The following is a 19,385-nucleotide window of genomic DNA, read 5'->3' on the forward strand; positions in this document are numbered from 1 at the left end:
CCCCGCGCGGCGCCGCCTGGGCGGGCCGGGACCGGGGGCTCGGCACCCGCCGGAGCCGGGGCAGGGGCCGGAGCCGAGGCCGGGACGCGCGGCGCCGGCTGCTCCCGCGATCCCCACGCTGCTGCGGGAGCGGAGAGTGCTGACGGGGGCGCCACAGCGGGCAATAAGCGGACGCACCGTCCGTCCGGTAACGGGGCGCCAGAACCCGCTGGGCGGGCACTCCAGCCGGCTCCTGCACAGCAGCCAGCCCGGCCACGCACCGCTACGGGGACGGGCAGCTGAGCTCACCCCGAGCGGAAAGCCGCGTTTCTCCGGGATCGTCCCGTTGAGCCGGGGCTGCCCGGCAGCGACAGCCGGCACCAGCGAGTGTCTGGCGGTGATTTTTCACGCTCGGGTCCATCAGCGATGGCTGCTGTTAAAACCCGCTCCTGCAGCAGCTCCGCTGCCCTGTTCCATGATGTAAAGACAGAGGAGAAAGGAGTCAAGTGGTTACAGCAGTCGCCAGTCCCACCAGCTGGACGGGGTCTCCATGCCGGTGTCCAGAGGACAGACAGGCTAGAGCTCCTACAAACGCTGCGCCCAGGCTCCCCGTTAGCCTGTTGGGGAGGTAAGCGCTTCCACTTTCACATGGAGGTGTCACACACACACACACCCCGCAGCAGGCAGCGCACAGAGAAGCAGGCTCGACCGTTTAGGAGAAATATTTCAAATAAGGAGGAGAACACGCAGTTCCCTTGCTTTCAAGTCAGATTTTGCTGTGATTTTCTGGGATCAGCTGTCGTACAGGGCTCTGCACAGGAGTTTTACGTATTTCCACATGAAAGTAATCCAGCGTTTTCAGCTAGTTTAATTCTTAAGAACTGGGGACCACAGAACTGGAAGAAACACTGCTATTGCTGATGTAAAGTCTTCTACCTCGCTTACGGAGGGAACTGCAAACGTACCTGTGCCGACGTCTAAAATGCAAAAGAAGCTCTGAAATAGGATTTTAAAAGTATTTATTGATGGTTATTAGATGGAATGATGACGCAATAGTGCAAACCACTGTGCAATTGGGAGAACACACTCCCTTCCCAGCTTTCACATTTACTTTATTATACAGGAGACATGGAATAAGGATTAAATACAAAATGGGTCAGAATGCTGCATTTACCATACTCCACTGGGCTTTGGACAGATTACTGTTCCCTCAGTGCATGTCAGTTCAGAACTACATTGAAATGGGGAGTGGCTGCTATGTTCTGTCCAGCTCTACTAGCTAGACAGTTGGAACCAGGGATCTTTTTCATTTGCACACACATCCTCCTCAGTCTGAAAAACCTAGCACTTCACTCAGCCAGTTTCTGTACTTTGTCTCATCAAAAATGGAAAACACCAGATGTTAACAAGCCACACATAATATTTACCATACACTACAAGGGAGCTTCAAGGTACTTCTTCAGAAGCAAAATTTCAGCTAATATTCATCTATCTGGCTAGCCTGTAAACTTAGGTGCCCACTTCCTCATCTTGGCGTGATTTTCTCCCAGGAAGCTTCTAAACACGATCAGGAGCAAGCAGCTAAACTCTGTATTTCTAGTGCTTCAGAGTCAGCATTGGAAGGGATTTGTCCAATAATAAACCACCAGCTAGTTTTGCTAAGGAAGTTGCATTGTTAGATTCTAAGTCAAAGAACAACCTGTCCTCAAATGATGCACTTTGGAATAAAACAACCCCAACTACACTCAAAAAAACCTAAACAACACAGTTACAAGTCTCAAGGCTAAACTGACCAGCACGCAGTGGTTCCAACCATCATCCATGCCTACTTCTCCTTGCCTTTCAAATCTGTAACATCTTTCTCTTCAAGAGAATCTAGAACCACAGCCACTTGGAGACTAATAAAACCATTGGGCAGATACTGGAGACTTTAGAAACTGCTGAATTAAGGTAATGTGAACTGGGCGTTGTGCCATCTTTGAATGTCATTCTTATTGCAGTCCAACAAAATTACCTATACAAATAACATGATGTTACTAGTTTTGCCACTTATCAAAAACATGACATCTCCAATTATTGATCGCACTTCAGCATACAGTTGGGACAGGGAATAATACATTACAGAAAGCAAAACCACAAGATTTTAGTTACATAAAACAATATAATTTGTATATAAACTGATAAATACTGTCTCCATAGTTCACTAATTCCAAATACTAGTTATCTGCACATTAGTTGCTAATATCTATTACTAGAAGTAGTTCCAGCTTGTGCTCTCTCAGGGTGGTCAATTCATTTCCAAGACTAGTCAGCCTGTTTGCTTAGAGGGGAAAAAAAAAAAAAAATATCTCAGCAGTAGGACTGGGTTCCACGTGAAGATTTCATTTTATTGACCCCCAGATAATGAGTCCTATGATTATGGAAGCCACAGCAAGACCAAGAATCAGGATACAGATCTTCTTACGGGATTTCTTCTAATAAAAGAATCAAAAGAAAAAAAATAATCCACTGACACCAGGAACAGATGACAAGAGGAAAAAGCAAGTCTACCGGTTAATGTTACTAACTTGGGCGAACTAGAGCACTTGATACCCATGCTTATTCAAGAGAAGTAACAAGTGTAGTCTGAACACTTTTACATGTTCCTTAAACTGCATGATCCTACAGATAAATGTTAGTTCTCAGAGCACAGTGGTCTGAGATGCAGTCAGGTCAAAACACGACAAGTTTTGCTTCTCTTAATGAAAATGCACTTCAAGTGCATTCACTAAGGAATATTTACTTCAAGTTGGCTGCAAAAAGAGAACTTGACAACACCTACTGCATACTTTTCATCCTAACAGACAACACCATGGCTTCAAAGGTAAGCCAAACATCTCTGGCTATTTAGATTTTCCGGGTAAGACTAACAAAACTGCTAAGCAGTTCTTCGATACAATCTCCCCTTGCCCACTTGTGGTTGGTGTGGAAATAGTATTGCATTTCTACAGTTTAAACTATTTCATATACAGTTAATGTACTTGGATTTTACAGCTTTGATCACTTTATTCATCATAGGAAACTACAGTCTGTCCATACACACCATTTTTAACTTGGTATTGTCAGTATTTGAGCATAGTTATATATAATTACTTCCTTCTCCATCCAGAAAAACACATCCAACACATGTCCAATAGCTCCCAAACTTAGATTTATAGCATACCTCAAAACTTTGTAAAGGAAGCCAGAGAGAGAGAGAATACTACTAAATGCTGCCAGATTGTAAAAGCTACTTTCCCTCCCTTGTGGTAAACATCACTGGGGTTTTATTGCCTTCTAGTACCTTCCCACCCAAGAGCTTGAAAGAGTGCAATTTTTGTCTTGTGTGGAAACCTGAAGTCCCAGCAGTGAAACTCTATGTGGGACTGACAGAAGCAGAACCCTTAATTTCTTCACAGAACCTGGACCTACAGGGACAATAATGAAAGGAACCTACAGAAAGCAGCAGCAAGAACCACTGCAAGAGATTTGATGGGACAGGGAGGACAGACTACAGGACAGAAACATAGCAGTTTGAAAGAAGGGTGCTGCAAATGCTGGTCACCAGAAGTCCCAAGTCCGGACAAGGATTTTTGCACATCAACATCAGTGTCTTGGCTGATACATTTACAAAATGGATACAATGTGAGAATTTGTTCTTGTTTAGCTGTCCTGCTAACTCCTGAGAACAAAGACAGCTGAACACTTACAGTTGCTGAGCACACCTACATGAAGGAACAGAGTGACTATATATCCTCTGAAGTAACAAGCTAATTTCAATGCTGTGTTTTTGATACAAGTGCTTTATCTATTCCTGGCAGCACAATTTTGAGCAAGTGCCAACTTGCACAAGCTGTTTTTAATAACTTGTTTGGTGTGCTGCAGTCCTCAGTATGTCTTGTTATGCTGGTTCCATTATTGCTCCACTGTACACTGACAATAATGCAAGCATACAAAATTTACCTGATAATAGGCAGCTCTCTGTAACTGCTCACTGGCTCTTTCCACATGGACTTCTGCACTTTCCACATTTGCCTCTATACTATCTATGGAAAAATAAGAGAACCCATTGTAAAATATTTCAGAGCTTCAGTGTGTAAAAAAACCCCAACTTGAAATACAATACTTTTTCTACAAAATACTGGAAAATTCAATCTATGGAGGCAAAATGTGTAATCGAACTAAGAAGAAACTTCCCATTATCCAAAGACACTTACCAATCATATCTCCTTGGTCATGAATCATCATGGCTAAATCCTTAAATATCTGATTGACATCCAAAATGTCTGCCTGAAGACAACAGTTTGACAAGTTATAACAAACATTGGTTAGAATTTTTCTAATCCTCATTGTTAGTACCTCTTCTGACCATTGTTCAAAGTGTCAGAATACCATCATTCACGGACTGAAGCGACTTGATGCTACAGTCTGTGGAATCTGGGATTAGCACAGGAGCTACATTTCTGCTACTGAATATGGTTTCATCACACTAGCAATTAGCACAGTGTGGAATTGAGATCATTGTCACATGGGTTGCTCCTACCATCTCTGAAGGACCACCAGTCAACACTGAAGGAAAATATACCTAGTCTCCTTGAACAGGAGCAGGGAGATTGATCTTGGCATCAATCCTCTCTACAAGGAACTCTGTTCCTCCACCTGCAGTTCTCCTCAGCCCATCCCATTAGTTAGCACTGCATGACTTCTGTGGTTTATCTCCCAATACTGTTAACTGTGCAGGATCTACTGGTCACCTCTAATTGCCTGATTGCTGTTTCTCTTTCTTTAATGAGTTCAAGGTCCTGTTCAGTTATTGCCACATCTTCTTCCTGAGATTGCATTTGATTCCAATCTTCACCACTGGAAAGAGATGGAAAGAAAGTACAATTCTTCCTGAGTAGAGGTACTTCCATGCTCCATTTCTAGCAAAGTGCCAGTGAGTTAAAGCTGAAAAGCTTCCTAGAGGACAACCCCCAGGTTCCTGGCCCTGCAGCTGTATACAGATACAGGACTGATTTGTGACAACAGTTACAGGTTGGAACAACTGAAAAAAAGGATAGATCAGGAAAAGGGAAGAAACTGGAAAGCAGTTACATGCATACAGTACTCTGCTCTAGGATGTGAAGTTATCTACACCATTACAGAAGAAACTTCCTTATTTCAATTCTGCTTTCCTTTTTTTTTTTTTTTTTTAATTTTAAATACCTGTACCTTCCTTCCCTCTCACCATTCCCCAAAAAGACAGAAATCAGGGTGAGAGTTTTGATAGAGAGTAGCCAGCAAGCACAACATTATTAGAACAAGAGAACACCTGACAAGCATCTGGGTTCAAAGATTCTCACCTGCTACCCAGCATTTGGAGATAAGAATAAAGTGGTTTAGTGTTTTAATTCATTAGTCTAGTAATAACTTCAAATTAAATCACACATCAATAGAGATGTTAAAAAAACCAAGTAATTGCATCCCAGTCTACCTCTCTCCTGATGAGCTGGTTCTTTGTAATTGCTGCACAAGTTACACCAATTGTAGTGAAGGCAGTACCTATAACACAAGGCAATCTATACGTTCAGCATAGAAAGTTCTTCAAGGGCAGTATCTTCCTTTTCTCAGCAAAGAAGTGTGCTGGAAAGCACTGTAACATTCCAGTATCAGTTATACAACACTAAATAGTAAGTTTTAAAGTCTCCAAGTGCCAAAACAAATTAAGATAAGCTACATGACTAGGTCAGAGACAGCTGACCATTCCAGCAATTCAGCTCTGAGATGACAGTGGAATTTTTAGATATTTAAGACAGAAGTTTCTGACATGTAGCACTGAAGAACTTCAACTGGGGAGTAGCTGCTGTGTGCCACTACCTCTCACTGAGCTAGGAGCCTCTGCATAAGCAGGAACCTGTCTGGTTCCCCTTGCTTTAGTGTGCAAGGCCTTCAAACTCACCACAGCCGCTGTATAACTGAACAGCCTGGGGTTTTCACTCACTCCTGACTCAGTATGTGAAAGCACAGGGCTAATGAAGGGAATGCACACCAAGCAGCTGATCAGATGAAGCCTGCTTTGCAGAGGGAGGATGTACAGGTGAGACGTGCAAGCTAAGTCGCTTGATTTAGAAAGTTAAAAGGATTTATACAGATAGGGTCAATAGATTTCATCCCAAACTTACAAACAGTAGAAACTGACACAGAAATTACAAATGTTTCTGAAGAGTCCTGAGTTCTCTTTACCACACTGTAAAGTTGATATAACACTTCACAAACCTATCTACTATGCAGGCATACTTACTGCAGAGTCAATAAAACTATCTGACAGGTAACAGTAATGCTGCCTCGTTGTGCATGTTCTAGGATTAGTTTGCCAGTGCATAACATGCAGGACTTCTGAATTTAAGGCAGCCTCATCCACTACTTTGTAATAGCTCCAAACGGGCTGCTAGAGAACACTCAAACCCACGAAATATACAGCTCTTTGTGGAAAGAGCCACAGTGAGGGAAATACTGTCTGGTAATCTTGTGCTCACAGTCCAGAAAACCAGGAACTCCAACTGCCACATGCTAGGGACTTTCCTATTCCCCTCAGGGCAGTAATCACACAATCTACATTTAAAGAGGATAAAATACTGTCATATGCAGTCAATTTTTTTATATTGTACATTACCAGTACTATAATAACTGCATTTCAAATCTTTTTGCTTTACATTCAGCTAGCATAGCCTGCCCCAAGTTACAATAACATACTTAAACAAAAAGTTTAGTTATACTGAGTTAAAAGTACAACATTAAGAGTACAAGAAGCTGTTACCTATCAAATGAAACAAGCTGCTCTTCTCTGAACCGCTCATCAGCCTGGAAGAGATAAATGAGTTACTAGTCTTGCAGACTACCAGGACCATTTGCAAAATCAACAGCAATATGTTGAAGACACAGGCATGTACTGTCCAGAAGAGTTCTTTGTGAATGCCACTGTCACTTCAACTTTCAGATTTAACTTTGGTTAATTAAGCTTAGATTTAGATTATTATTTAGATTTAATTCTTAGATTAATCTTTTTCTCTGCAAATCAGAGTGATCAAAAGCAACTAGTCCATTTACTCAGATCAAATGTCATTGTTTGTCACTTCCTTTCTTAACATGCAGCAAAAAAATTCAGAGCATAATCCAACAGATAAATGTGCTCCCTTGTAGAAATTAAGAATGCATACTTAACGCAAAGCCCCAAGACAAGGGGAGAAAAATGCTTCCACGGGCCTTTTTATTATGAATTCTTAGTAGCCACAAGGGTTTGTCAAAATATAATAAGAAGGTTCGAACATACATTGCAGATATTAGCAGGCCAGAAGCGATAAGAAAATAAAGAAACTGTGAAATTTAAGATGTAATGTAAGGTGTAATAAGCCTCCACATGACTTTTTAAATTTTATATTCTATGGCTGATGTCAAGCAAAGAGCAACATGCAATCTTTGCTATTAATTATACCTTGACTTCCCATCTCATCCTCCACAACAGTTGAAGCTACCAGAATCCCTTCCCTCCTCCACTAACATCAACAAGGAGCACGCTGAAATGAGTGCCTACTTGCAACATCTGGAATGACAAAACTAATGCACTGAGCCCTCATCTACACTCAGTAGTGTGTCAGCAGACAGTTGGTAGGCAAGTACAAGATCTCTCAAAAAGACTTGTAGTTCACTATATCAATACAAAATTCCTATAAATACTTACAGAGATACGGGAGCCAGCTCTTGCCCTTGCTACAGTCTCTTTTTCCTTCTCTGACACTCGCCTCTGTATTGCCTGGAAGTTATTTAAGGCTGCAGTGAAGTCATTCATTAAACGTTCTTTCTGGAACCTCTGTTGGCGCTAAAGAAACAAAAACAAGTGTTCAGGTATTTCCATTCATGACAATGTAACAGACTGTCAGAAAACCCATCATCATAATAATAATGATGACAATGAATGCTGGCTTTCAAGTGATCTTTTGGTTCCAACATTCTGGGGCACTGGAGAGAACAAAAAACCCACTGTATTTTAACTCGTTATACCAAATGCTGTACACTGCACAAAACTGTTCTGCAATAAGCAATAAGGTTCTCCAATTTCAACCTAGTTTCAAGTCTGAAGTAGAGTCGTCTTCTACACCATTACTGGAATGTGATTTGAATAAAAGTAATCTACCACATTTAATTATGTACCTTCTGGATACCTACAATGCCTTTACCCTCCATTCCTCTACTTAGCCAATCTGGTAGTACTTAACTTTCTGTTGTCCTGATAAGACAACCTCCTTAACTTTCTTACAAATACAGGAAGCTCCGCACTTGCAGAACTAATGACAACACCCATTACTCCAGTTTCAAAAGCTGTCTCTCCCAGACAGTCCCCACACTGCAAGCCTGCTGTTATTTGATTAGAGAATATCCTCTAATAGTCCTGATAGCCATTTCAGTTTATCTTTTCTCCAAATACATTAGTTGTTAATACTCCTTTTCATCCTCATTTTACAGTATCAACTTATTTGGCCTCCACGGAATGGCTCCTTCGAGTGTTGTGAAACCACAGTTACGGGAAACAAGAAGCTGTGAAAAAGCTTATCCCAAGTACACTCAATACTCTTGTCAGTTCTTATGTTTTTCATTAGAGAGATTTCCAACAGCTGTCTCAAATTGCAGGCTTTCCAGTATTATAATCCTTCAATGAGTCTGTATCAGTTCAACAGCCATTTTGAGGAAATAAATGTTTTCAATTAATTTTTTCTATAATAAGCCACTACAGCAGCCTCATAATACACTGTAGCTTCCATCTGAGCTGTCTGAAAACAACAACCCTTCTGCCCAAGGAGGTCCTCAGCATGCTGATGCCAGCTCCTGCAGATTTTGACTGGACTGCTCCAACAGGCTTCACTAGGCTTCAAAAGTCTCTGCTGCATTTGGTGACATGTGTGTGACAGGATTTTGTTCACCAGAGGGAGATCAACTGAAAAATATTTGCTGAACAAGCAAGCAAAGCACGGCCATGCTTACAACTGGCATACAAACCTTTAAATAAAGAATTAGACTAAGACATCTGCTGACCCATATCCACCGATCAGCCCGCAACAGTCTCACAAAGTCAGATATATCAATAATGTGGTAGTGATTTAAAGTAGAGTAAGAAAACGCCAACAGCAGAGGACTGTCCCTTCCCATAGGGAGGGGGAGCTCTAAAAGAATATTTGACAAGAGATAAAGTCATAATCATTGCCTCACTACATTTTCCTTTATTCAAATGCGAGCGTTTCCCCCCTTCTAATAAATCACATGTGAGGGAAAGCTTTTATGGCATGATCGGATTTCATCCTGACATGCAGTTTGGTACAAGTTCTTATCCTAGAATGCTGCCTCGCATCACCAAGCACTTTGTAAACAATATTGTTTTTCAGAAATTTACTCAGAAAACCAGCATTGCATACTCGGCTCTCCCCAAACACTTAGGGCTTCCTACTGTCATGGGAGTTATACCTATTGCCACTGGGAAACATTGTTTCCCCAGTGTCATACGTGCAGCCAGCCGAATGTGTTTCCCTACCTCAACAACATTCTTCATTGCAGAAGGCTGCTGTCTTCACCTGAGCCAACTCAAGCCTTGTGAGGCTGTAGTCTAGTTTCATGAAACGAGTGACTTAAAAATACTTCCAAACAAATCCTGCGTGCATACCTGTTCAGAAGCAGACAGAGGAAGCGGCAGAGATCCCAACTCCTTTAGATATTCATTGGTCTCTTTGGCAAGGCGGTTTGCAGAATGCTGTAGCTGTTGTCTGAAATAAAGGTTCAAAAGCAGTTACACAAACTTCTACTGAAAAAGCTGTCTCCAAGCATTTCAGTTTCCAAAATAATAACCAAGTCGGGGTTCTGAGATAACACATCTTTTTCCTTTTGGTTTTTTCCTTTCACCCTAATGGAACAGAGATGGACTTTTAGCTTTTACCAGCAACTTGACTCTGGACTATGTTTTTAAAAAAGATTCAAAGTTCTGTGCTCCCTGCTCACTAGTATGATTCAGTAGTTTTAAAAATATGTTTTTCTCCAATGGCATAAGAGAGACAAATTCAAGGGAAAGAAAACTTTATTTAATGAACATAATCACTCTTTCAGGGTGAATTCCTTGTGGTACCAATAGGTAACTAAATGTTGCCTTGACAACCACTGTCTGCATTGGTTAAATGTACATTTGATAAAAGTACAGAGACTCAGAGATATTAAATTCTTACATTTATGTGAAAATTAATGGTCAGAGAGACAGATTATCCAGCTTCTACTGTGGGAAATGCAAGGCTTTCCCTTGAGCCTTCATGCTTTCCAGCCATGTTGCAATTCAAAGCTATTGTTGCAAAGGATTTAGTGCGCCAGCACCTTAATTAGGACCACAATACAGAAAGACATCAGTTACATCAAACTTAATGTAAAGACATCATCTTGTACATCAAAGATGCAGTTTATTTGAAAGAATGCTAGTGCTTCACAGAGAACAAACTGCAAATTTTTTTGGCAGCCATGTGCACAAAAAACTAATGCTGTAAACCAGGAAGACTCAAAATACTAAACCAAGAACCAATTTTTTTGGCATTCAATGGATAATGACTAAGTGCAAGTCACCTCTTCAGCCCAACAGATAAAAAAAATGAAGCATTCAGGCTGCATTACTGTGTAAGTTGACCTGCAATATGTGAGCTGACTAAACCACCAATGCATTTTTGTATTAAATTTGTATGGCAGCCGGAGTGCAACCACTCTCACCTGAAAAACGAGGGCCATTTCTACAATGAAATTAAACAGAAAGACATGTTTGGTCACCAGTGATGAGCTCGTTAATCTACCAGTTACATACAGATCAAGTCAACTGAACAGCTCAGGCAAACAAATACCTTTCTCTCCCAAATAGGCTCGGATCTCATCCTTCAAGTGTAGCGTATGTAGCTATCACAAGTTATTAACTTATCCCATAAAAAAATGGGGAAGTTGCGTATTCAGAGGTTCAAGGTACAGTCACATGAAGAGATAATGTGAGAACTTACTTTCAGGTTTTCTTTTATGACTCCAGAAATTGCTCTTCTCATAACCTGCTGTTTATGCTTTACAAGTTTGTAAAAGACGCACAGACATGCAGGCAGTTCAGTCTCTCTAGGATTCAGTTTGGACTATGCCTGTTTAAATGTCTTCTACATTGTCCCCACAGGGACGTTATTCTTTTGAAATAATATGTGGCATTTTGTCTGCCAGATAAGATTGCTAATCTTTCTAGCACCTAAATCCATCATACATGCTACTTTTTCATTAATCATGAGTCTTTTCCTTGCTGTTTTCCCTTATTGCCCTTATGTGATGACAGAGTACCTAGTATGGCATTCATTTCTCCTAAACCACAAGTGCAGCTACTATGGCTAGTCCTCAGAGTACAGCTAACGCATGGCTGACGTACAACTACCCTTTTTAAATAAATTATACCATTTATAACCATTCCTATTGAGCCCTTTTGATGGCTTCTCCAAAGTCCTGCAGAAACACCTTAATGCATCCAGTAAACTACTTAACACATCCAGCCATTTTTGGTTTGTAGATCGTATTACATTTATCTAATAAAGCATCTCCCCAAACCAAGTAACCCAGTTCCTCCAAGAATACAGACAGAAGTGAAGGAGTACCTGTATAAATGTTGGCTCATTTAATACTTACAAGTTCTCCTGAAGCTTGCTGGAATCCTGCTTGGTTCCCAGCTGGCTCATCAAGTTCTTTATTTGAGCAGCTGAAGATAAAGAGATCACAAGATGAGTTAGTATGACAAAGTCTAGTGTATTTTATTCCTTCTTGGATGTAATCTTGTAGCTTTCCCCAAAGGACTTCTCTCAATGTTTGACTTAAGCTGGTAAAGCAACGCTTACATTTTTTGCTTCAAATTCAAAGTGCATTTTAAGCATCCTCATTTAGACAGGATCCAGCCTAACAGACTAACTTTCAGTTAAGAAAGTGATAAGGCATACATACCCCGAAGACAAGTACGTGGGGCTAAAGCTGTGCATGCCCCTCTTCCCCAATCTTTTTAGACCAACTAACATAGCTGTTTGTTTCTACCAGTCTCACTATTTCTCTATCTTACGCTATTGCTGCTGTAGAACAACTTCACTACACTGTGTTGACACTTTCATATATCCTAAAGTTACTTAAATGGTAAGTGCTCTGTTAAAAAAAATAATTAAGAAAAAGCCAAGGGTTGCCATCAGTTAAAAAAAAAAATAAATCAGAGTTCTACCACTCACGATAACCTAAACCTTTTGTGATACAGCCACAAAAAATCTTTCAAGAACAGCAGATAGCAATGGTGCACTTCACAGTTAGTTTGCATCAATTTGAAATCATGTTGTAGGAAGAAGAGCTATTCTAGCCCTCTATCGATCATGAAATCATATGCCATACCGTCAAGCACTGAGAGAGGCAAGACCAAGGAAAATCAACTTAATATAGTTCTATAGGCAGCTGAATTGAGTTGAAATATGCCATGCATTTAACAAGAGCTACTTCCAAGTCAGCGACATCCTAGTGGTCTAATTTCTGCTTTCAGTCTGGAACAAGCCACTTCAGCTGGTTAAATATGTTGCTGAGGAAACGTCATATTCCTACAACAGCCACTTCTTCTAAAGTTATGTCCAATGGCTTATAACAATGGCAGATCAGCTAAAGCTGCAATATGATTTAATCAGTAATTAGGCAAGTATTCTAGCTTTTGCATCCAGTGAGAATATTCTGAGTATTCTAGACTTCTATTAACTCATACAGCGAGGAGTTATTAACTCCTTATACACTGAGCTGAACGTGGCTTCTAGCAAGCAAGAGTGCATATATTTCACAGCTGTCTGCCACAGGAAGGTCAGAAAAGTTCATAGTCAAGTTAAGCTGACAAATGGCACACAGACCATACTCTGGGTGGGGGTATCAAGGACTTCACAAATGGCATTTGTGCTATTATGTCTAGATACTCTGTGATGTATTTTTTTCCCCCTCCATTGGGGGAGATTCTTGGGCGAGTCCCATTTCCATGCCAGGGATCCTGCTTTTTGTCCTGGTCTGAGCCAGGCTCAGCAGTTCACTATGCTTAGTTTATCTCAGCCAACAGTAACACACAGAGCCTACACAAAATGAGAGCAAAGTGTCTGGGAGGCCAAAGGGAAGGAGCTGGAGCTCTTTATCTTTATTGTTTGGATAGTGGGTACACATACCAACATAAAGAGGCCCTTGGTCAACAGCTTTCAGTCTCCAATCCCTCTCAATTTTAGGCTGTAAAGCCTTCCATATACTGTTTTTCACTTAAAATTACTTAAAACATTTAAGAATCCTCTCTAGATGCTTAGGTAACCTAACAGTCTTGCAAGCAAGTTTTACCAGCTCAAGTCACCAGTTCTCTGTACATTTTGTGTGAAATGCTAACTCTACAGAGTCTCCCAAAAGGAGCGAACAATAGTCAGCAGTGTCCACTGCTTGCTTGCTGTTTTCCAGCTAGGGAATTAAGAGAGAAATGAGGACAGGCTTAAGGCTTCCACAGCTCTTCTCCTCCTAGGCCTGAATGGAAAGCTTTTATAAAATGGGTAAAGTTAATTACCGTAACATTAAGTCAGATGTTCTGAGTGTTCCCACCCACCTTGACAAAACTGTAAGGCTATTTGTTTCATTTGAGGTAAGCACTGCACTGAGATAGGAGGGCTGTTGGTCACGAGACAGTGGAATCTTGTCCTGTGAGAAAGAGAAGCTGAGCTACTTACAAGGGGAGGCTCACAGAAGTCCTGTGGAAGGGAGGTGGGGTGTAAAGAAAAAAAATAGTAAAAAAAAAAAAAAAGAAAACTCCCAGATGACCCGTGTTATTTGGTGAACTTAGAAGCAATTCAACTAGCCTATACCAAGAGGAAATGAACGTGACTGAGCAAAAGCAAAGCAGTTCCAGCAATGTTAGTAGTTTCGTATGATGGAACTGGAGGTCACCAACTTTCAGAGGAACCATCTTCAACTGACCTCGCCCCCAAAAAAACCTGCACGGCCACTCGGACAATCGATGGGTTCTTTAGCAAGGGCAGTATCCCTCGGAAGGGGCTGTATCAAAGGCTCTTTTGGAAATGACTCTGTAAGCAGCGTTTCAGCGATCAATACTAGGATTTCAACGATTAGCTTACGATACCGGTAACTTCTCTACCGTCAACCATACGACCAAGAACTGCACCAGCACCGGCCTGGCGGCAGCCGCCGGCCTGCGGAGCGCCCCCGGTGCAGGGAGCGGGGGCGACTGAACACCAGCCCTGCGGAACCTCCGCGGCAGCGGCTCCCCCGGCCCCCCACCTCCCCCGGCCCCCGCCTCCCCAGCGGGCAGCCGGCCCCGGCACGGGCGGCAGGAATACCGCAGCCCGGCGGCCGCCGCGCCTACCGCGCCCCGGCCGGCAGGTGGGCTGCGAGCCGCAGCGCACGGAGGAGGCCCGGCGGCCGGTCGCCGTGTGCCCGCGGGGCAGCCGGACCCCCCCGCCCGGGCCAGCCCTCAGCCCGCCCGGCACGGCCCCGGCGCAGGCCCCGCGGACCCCCCCGCCGCAGCCCCTCACAGGGCGCTGCCGGGCCGCGCCGCGCCGCCCCCTCCCCCGGGCCGGCCGCACTCACTGTACTGCGCGATGCGCTGCACGTTGGCGCTGCATGTCTGGATGATGCCGCCGAAGTCCCGCGGCGGCGCCGGCGCCCCGGGACGCCCGGGGTCCAGTGGCCCGTACGACATGGCCGGGGCGGGAGGCGGCGCGACTCCGCCGGGCCCAGCTGGCTGACAGACGCCGCCGGCCGCGCAGGCGCTGCTGAGGGAGCGACCGCAGGGGGCGAGGCGCGGCCCTGGCGCATGCGCGCGGGCACGGCCGGGACTGCGCGGCCAACACGGCAGCGGCACCCCGCCCCGCTCGATGCCGGCCTCAGGGCCCGGCGGCGGGAAGGGGGGCACGGCGCTGGGGGGGCGGGACGCGGCGCTGGGGGGGCGGGACGCGGCGCTGGGGGGGCGGGACGCGGCGCTGGCGGGAGCGCCCGGCTCTAGGGGAGCGGGACGCGGGGCTGAGGGGGCGGGACGCGGGGCTGAGGGGGCGGGACGCGGCGCTGAGGGGGCGGGACGCGGGGCTGAGGGGGCGGGACGCGGGGCTGAGGGGGCGGGACGCGGCGCTGACAGGGGGGCCCGGCTCGAGGGGGGCCGGGCGCTGAGGGCGGGACGCGGCGCTGCGGTGCCCGCAGCCTGCGGCAGAGGCCGGGGGAGCGGGGCGCGGTGCAGGCCGGGGCTGCGGCCGCTCGCGGGGGCGCCCGCCGGCTGAGGCTGCTGCCGCCTGCCCTGGGGCAACGCGCGCCCCCGGCCTTCCGAGGGGCCCGGAGTCTGTGATGGGCCAGCGGCCAGAGAGCCGCCAGCAAGCGCTTAAAGAGCGGACGTAACAGTGCGCCGCGAACGTCCCCCCGGCTTTCCGTTATTGCCGCGCTGTCAAACACAAGCGTGAGATTCTTTCCATCTAATACTGCTTTAGATTCTGTCTCAAAACACGACACGGATTCTGGCTCCTGGGGAAATGCCTTTTTTCAAGGCAGCAGAGCGATCTAAACAATTGGTTCTATAACTTGTTTGGTTAGATAGCTAATTTTAATCAAGGCTGTAAAATTAGTTTCTTTTTTTTCCCCTTCTTTTTTAAATTTCAGCTTCAACTATATAACAAACTAAATTCTAGATGCTTTTTTAATGCCACCACTGGAGGGAATCATACCTGAATTCAAAAAGCTTACTGTAGTAAATAAACAAAAACATTTGCGGCAGTCCTAAAGGTAACTGAAGTGGTATTCTCTCTGCTGGCGTAAACAGCCCTGTCAGCTGAAAATGCAGCCTCTAAAGAGGAAAATTGCTTCTCTGCTAACAAGGCCTTCCAATAAATTAAGTTACTGTGAACACTGATGACACAGGCAAGTCCATACGTAAGGCTCCAGCCAAAGGTGACATGGATCGGTGGCTGAAGGGTAGGTGTTCTCGCTGGCTTCAGGTGGCTGGTGCTGATGGGGGGGACAGCCATGTCACCTCACTGAAGCAATCCAGCTTTGATTTCACCCAGTTCAGTATTTGCCTTTGCCTTTCAGTATTTATTAGTCAGCGAAGCTGTTGGTGTGTCCATTTCTGTACAATAAGCACAATAACAATGAGATCTTTGATACAAAAAGCGTGAATATTTCAATGTGTATTCACAGAGATTATGAAATAATCATTTAGCAATATCAGAATATAAACTAGGAGGAAAACAATCTCAAAATGTAAAAAGAGACGACCTTCTTCAATGTTTAAAATCAATTTACATTTTTAAATTATTTAAAAATTCATAATACTTTTACAATTACTCAACCTCTTTTTGTTCAGCTGGTAATAATGCAATGCTAACTTTCAAATCAAGAATAAGGAAAATTTTCACATCCATTTCTGCTACCTTCTGCAGAACCTGTAGTATTTTAAGGAAAGTACATCCAATCTTTGAACAAAAAATCTGAGGTCATGCCCTGTAAGAAGCAGTCAGTGTATATATGATTAAGAGTGTAAATATTTCTTCAAGAAATGGCTGATACAGTAACAAATTTCTAATTACAGAAGTGTACACAACAGGTCAAAATCGGGTAAATATAGATCGGGGCTATGGAGGAAACCTGGGTGCGCAATTGATACTCAGCTTCAAGCACGTGAGCAGTTTGCTCAAGTTAATTTGCTTGAAATGGCATGTAGGCAAATACCTGCAGGTCCTGAACTATTGATGCACTTGTTCATGTTCAACAAATCTTTGATGAGCACAAACAAGGCTTGTGACAAAGAAGGGAGGCATTGGACAAGGCATGGAGGGTAGCACAGACAGTTCCCAGATTGACCGCATTTGTGACAGAAACAGATTTGAAAAAGAATGTAGTAAATTCCAGTAAACAGTACTACAAATTTTAGTGAGGCACCACTTTTTACTTTGTTTAATAAGAGTATTAACAAACTGGAACTTGCTTTTCAGCTTCAGAAGTATTCTAGGAGATCCTCATCCCTCCAAAATTATATTCTTAATAAAGGCTTCATAAAATAAATTGAAATAAAGCAAACATATGATGGTGTTGGACTGAGGTAGCAAGTAATTTGTACTGCAAGTGGTCCCTTTTACATACCCTAAACGATCAAACCATTGTCAGCAGATGAAAACACACTTTGAAGAAAAAAAGCAGCACTCTAAAAGAGTTTTCTTTGTCTCTTGACAGAAAGTTACCGTGAAAATCCAGATCCCCGTCTTGGCTGTGTCAGATTCGTGGTTCCTGAAGGCCTGTAATGATGCTGGAATTGTTTAGCTGCCGGCTGAGATGTACAGTATGCTCTCCTGGGTAAGCTGTTCTTCTGAAAGTGCCCATTTTAGTGTGGTGCGTTTGCTGTGATAAAATCCCACACTCCCTCCCTTCCTTTGAAGAATAATGACACTCTCATCTGAAAGAATGAGATCTTTTTCTTTCTCTTTTGTTCTGTTTTGTCAGTGTCAGCTCTGACAGGTGACAGACAAACAGCTAGTAGCTTGAAGATCGACGTGCTTTATTGTGTAAATTTCTGGCCTGATAATTTACACATGGTATTGTCTGGCTGAAATGCACCAGGGTCTTCTGTAGGTGCTTTTCTACCCTGGGAGCTGGGTTTTATTTGGGAAAACCAATAAAAATGTTAATTCCAACAGAAGGGAATCTCTGGGTCATGAGATTTCACTGTGCACATTAATAACCCCATGGGGGGGGGAAGGGAGCACAGCTCAAGCTTCATGATGCCAGCTATCTCCCACTCTATACATGCGTCGCCATCAGGCATAAGTGTTTGATTGCAAAATAAATCCGTGTTGTGTACCTGGATCACCCAGATCTGATTCTGTCCACTCCTGTGGAAAAAGTAAAGCCTGGTTATAAGAAAAAACTTCACAGGAATTTTATGTTAGGGATTTATTCAGTGGTTGAAGAACCAATTCTTTAAATGCAGAAGATTTGCCCATTGTCTTCTTTTACACATTTCTTCAATGAAATAGGACCATCCATAGAGAAATGAAGCCTGTAGACCAAATGAGCAGCAGAAAGAAGAGGAATGACACCAACCACAGAGGTAATCTCACAGGTCTAAAGAAGCTTGGCATACACAGTGCAGGGTGACAGACGTGTCCTTCGCCAGTGCTCACTGCTGCCCTTTCGGGACTGCACCTGCACTGCCTTGCTGCCTGCAGACTCAGCAGTGTGAATTCATCCTAGTTTCTAGATTTATATAAAAAATTTCCAGCCCTCCAAGGAAGATTAGCCTTTTCACAGTGGTATATTTCTCCTGGGACTGAAGGAACAATCCTCCCTCCAGAAACTGCTGTGAGGAGCAACAGTGGGTGGCAGAGAGAACATACATATGCAAGGAAGGATAGACTGGATTCACACACAGCTATCCACACTGCATTACCATAACAAAAGTCACCAGCCTGCGTGCTGCTAGCATGAATTTAGAATCTTTCTTCATAGGCTAAATCCAATCTTGGAAGAAAACAACCAGCACAGTACCTGTAATGCCTGTTCTTGACAGAGTCTTCAAAGATCTTTCAATAGAACTTCACAAAGATAAATCTAATTTGGAGCGATCCCAGGAGAGGGAAATAGGATCTGCAAAACACTGTGTCCACTTGGTTGGGTGCACTCAGACCTGTCAGTCGAAAGGAAGACAGGAGAGCAGCACCATAGGTCATCACAGTCAAGGTGAACCCAGGAAGCTGCGGCTTTGCCTGCTGGTTTTGGTTCTAAGACCACAGATGTGCATAGGTGCAAAGTGGCATTCCTAGCGAACACAGCAATGTTTGGCAGGCAAGGAGGTGATGACAGAGTTGCCTGTCAGGATCAGTTCTGCTCTGGAGGCACTTTTCACATAATTACTACTTACCGCTCCCAGTCAGCAGTGGGAATCAGCTCATTGCCAGGTGGAAGTGCTCTCTGGCTGGCAGTAAGCAGGTCATGGGGGCCCGATGTCTGATGTTTGGAGAGCCAGGAATCTGAGCTGTAAAAAAAGTAGAGTTGAGGAACTCTGGAAGCCTCTTTAGGGATCATGCACTTATTTCTGCTTGGGTATGTTACCTAAGCGTGACTTATGTTTCTGCTGTATTTTCAAATGACATGCTCTATCTGTACTGCTCTGAGTTGGAGGATCTTCCTGACCGTGCTGGAGGAAAGGAGCAGCACTGGAGCACTGGAGCTCTGCAGGAGAGTCCCTTTCCAGGATCCCATGCTTTAATGACCATCCCTGGTGTGATGCAGAGGACAGCACACTGGTGATAACATGTCTGGCCATCTGGTGCATATTGGCA

General features: G+C 44.0%; 1 protein-coding gene and 1 long non-coding RNA gene across 3 annotated transcripts; one reads left to right on the forward strand and one right to left on the reverse strand.

The window, feature by feature from the left end:
* The first annotated feature begins 135 nt into the window (after window positions 1-135).
* On the forward strand, window positions 136-9,236 carry LOC308061164. The gene is made up of 2 exons (XR_013927088.1): window positions 136-607; window positions 8,497-9,236. It is a non-coding gene; the product is annotated as an uncharacterized lncRNA (long non-coding RNA).
* On the reverse strand, window positions 982-14,885 carry STX12 (syntaxin 12). 2 transcript variants are annotated; one of them, XM_080380724.1, is made up of 9 exons: window positions 14,656-14,885; window positions 11,701-11,770; window positions 9,686-9,785; window positions 7,715-7,852; window positions 6,794-6,837; window positions 4,752-4,857; window positions 4,215-4,287; window positions 3,961-4,043; window positions 982-2,299 (listed from the first exon to the last, which is right to left on the reverse strand). In XM_080380724.1, exons 1-9 carry the CDS (start codon window positions 14,765-14,767, stop codon window positions 2,288-2,290), a joined length of 738 nt encoding a protein of 245 aa, XP_080236850.1. In that variant the 5' UTR covers window positions 14,768-14,885; the 3' UTR covers window positions 982-2,287. The 2 variants fall into 2 exon arrangements, with proteins under 2 accessions (XP_080236850.1, XP_080236849.1); XM_080380723.1 differs by having other exon boundaries at window positions 982-2,453; window positions 14,656-14,877.
* Window positions 14,886-19,385: the final 4,500 nt, after the last annotated feature.

The sequence above is a fragment of the Falco punctatus genome (genome assembly GCF_963210335.1).
Source record: "Falco punctatus genome assembly, chromosome: 3".
In the NCBI taxonomy this organism is placed as follows: domain Eukaryota; kingdom Metazoa; phylum Chordata; class Aves; order Falconiformes; family Falconidae; genus Falco; species Falco punctatus.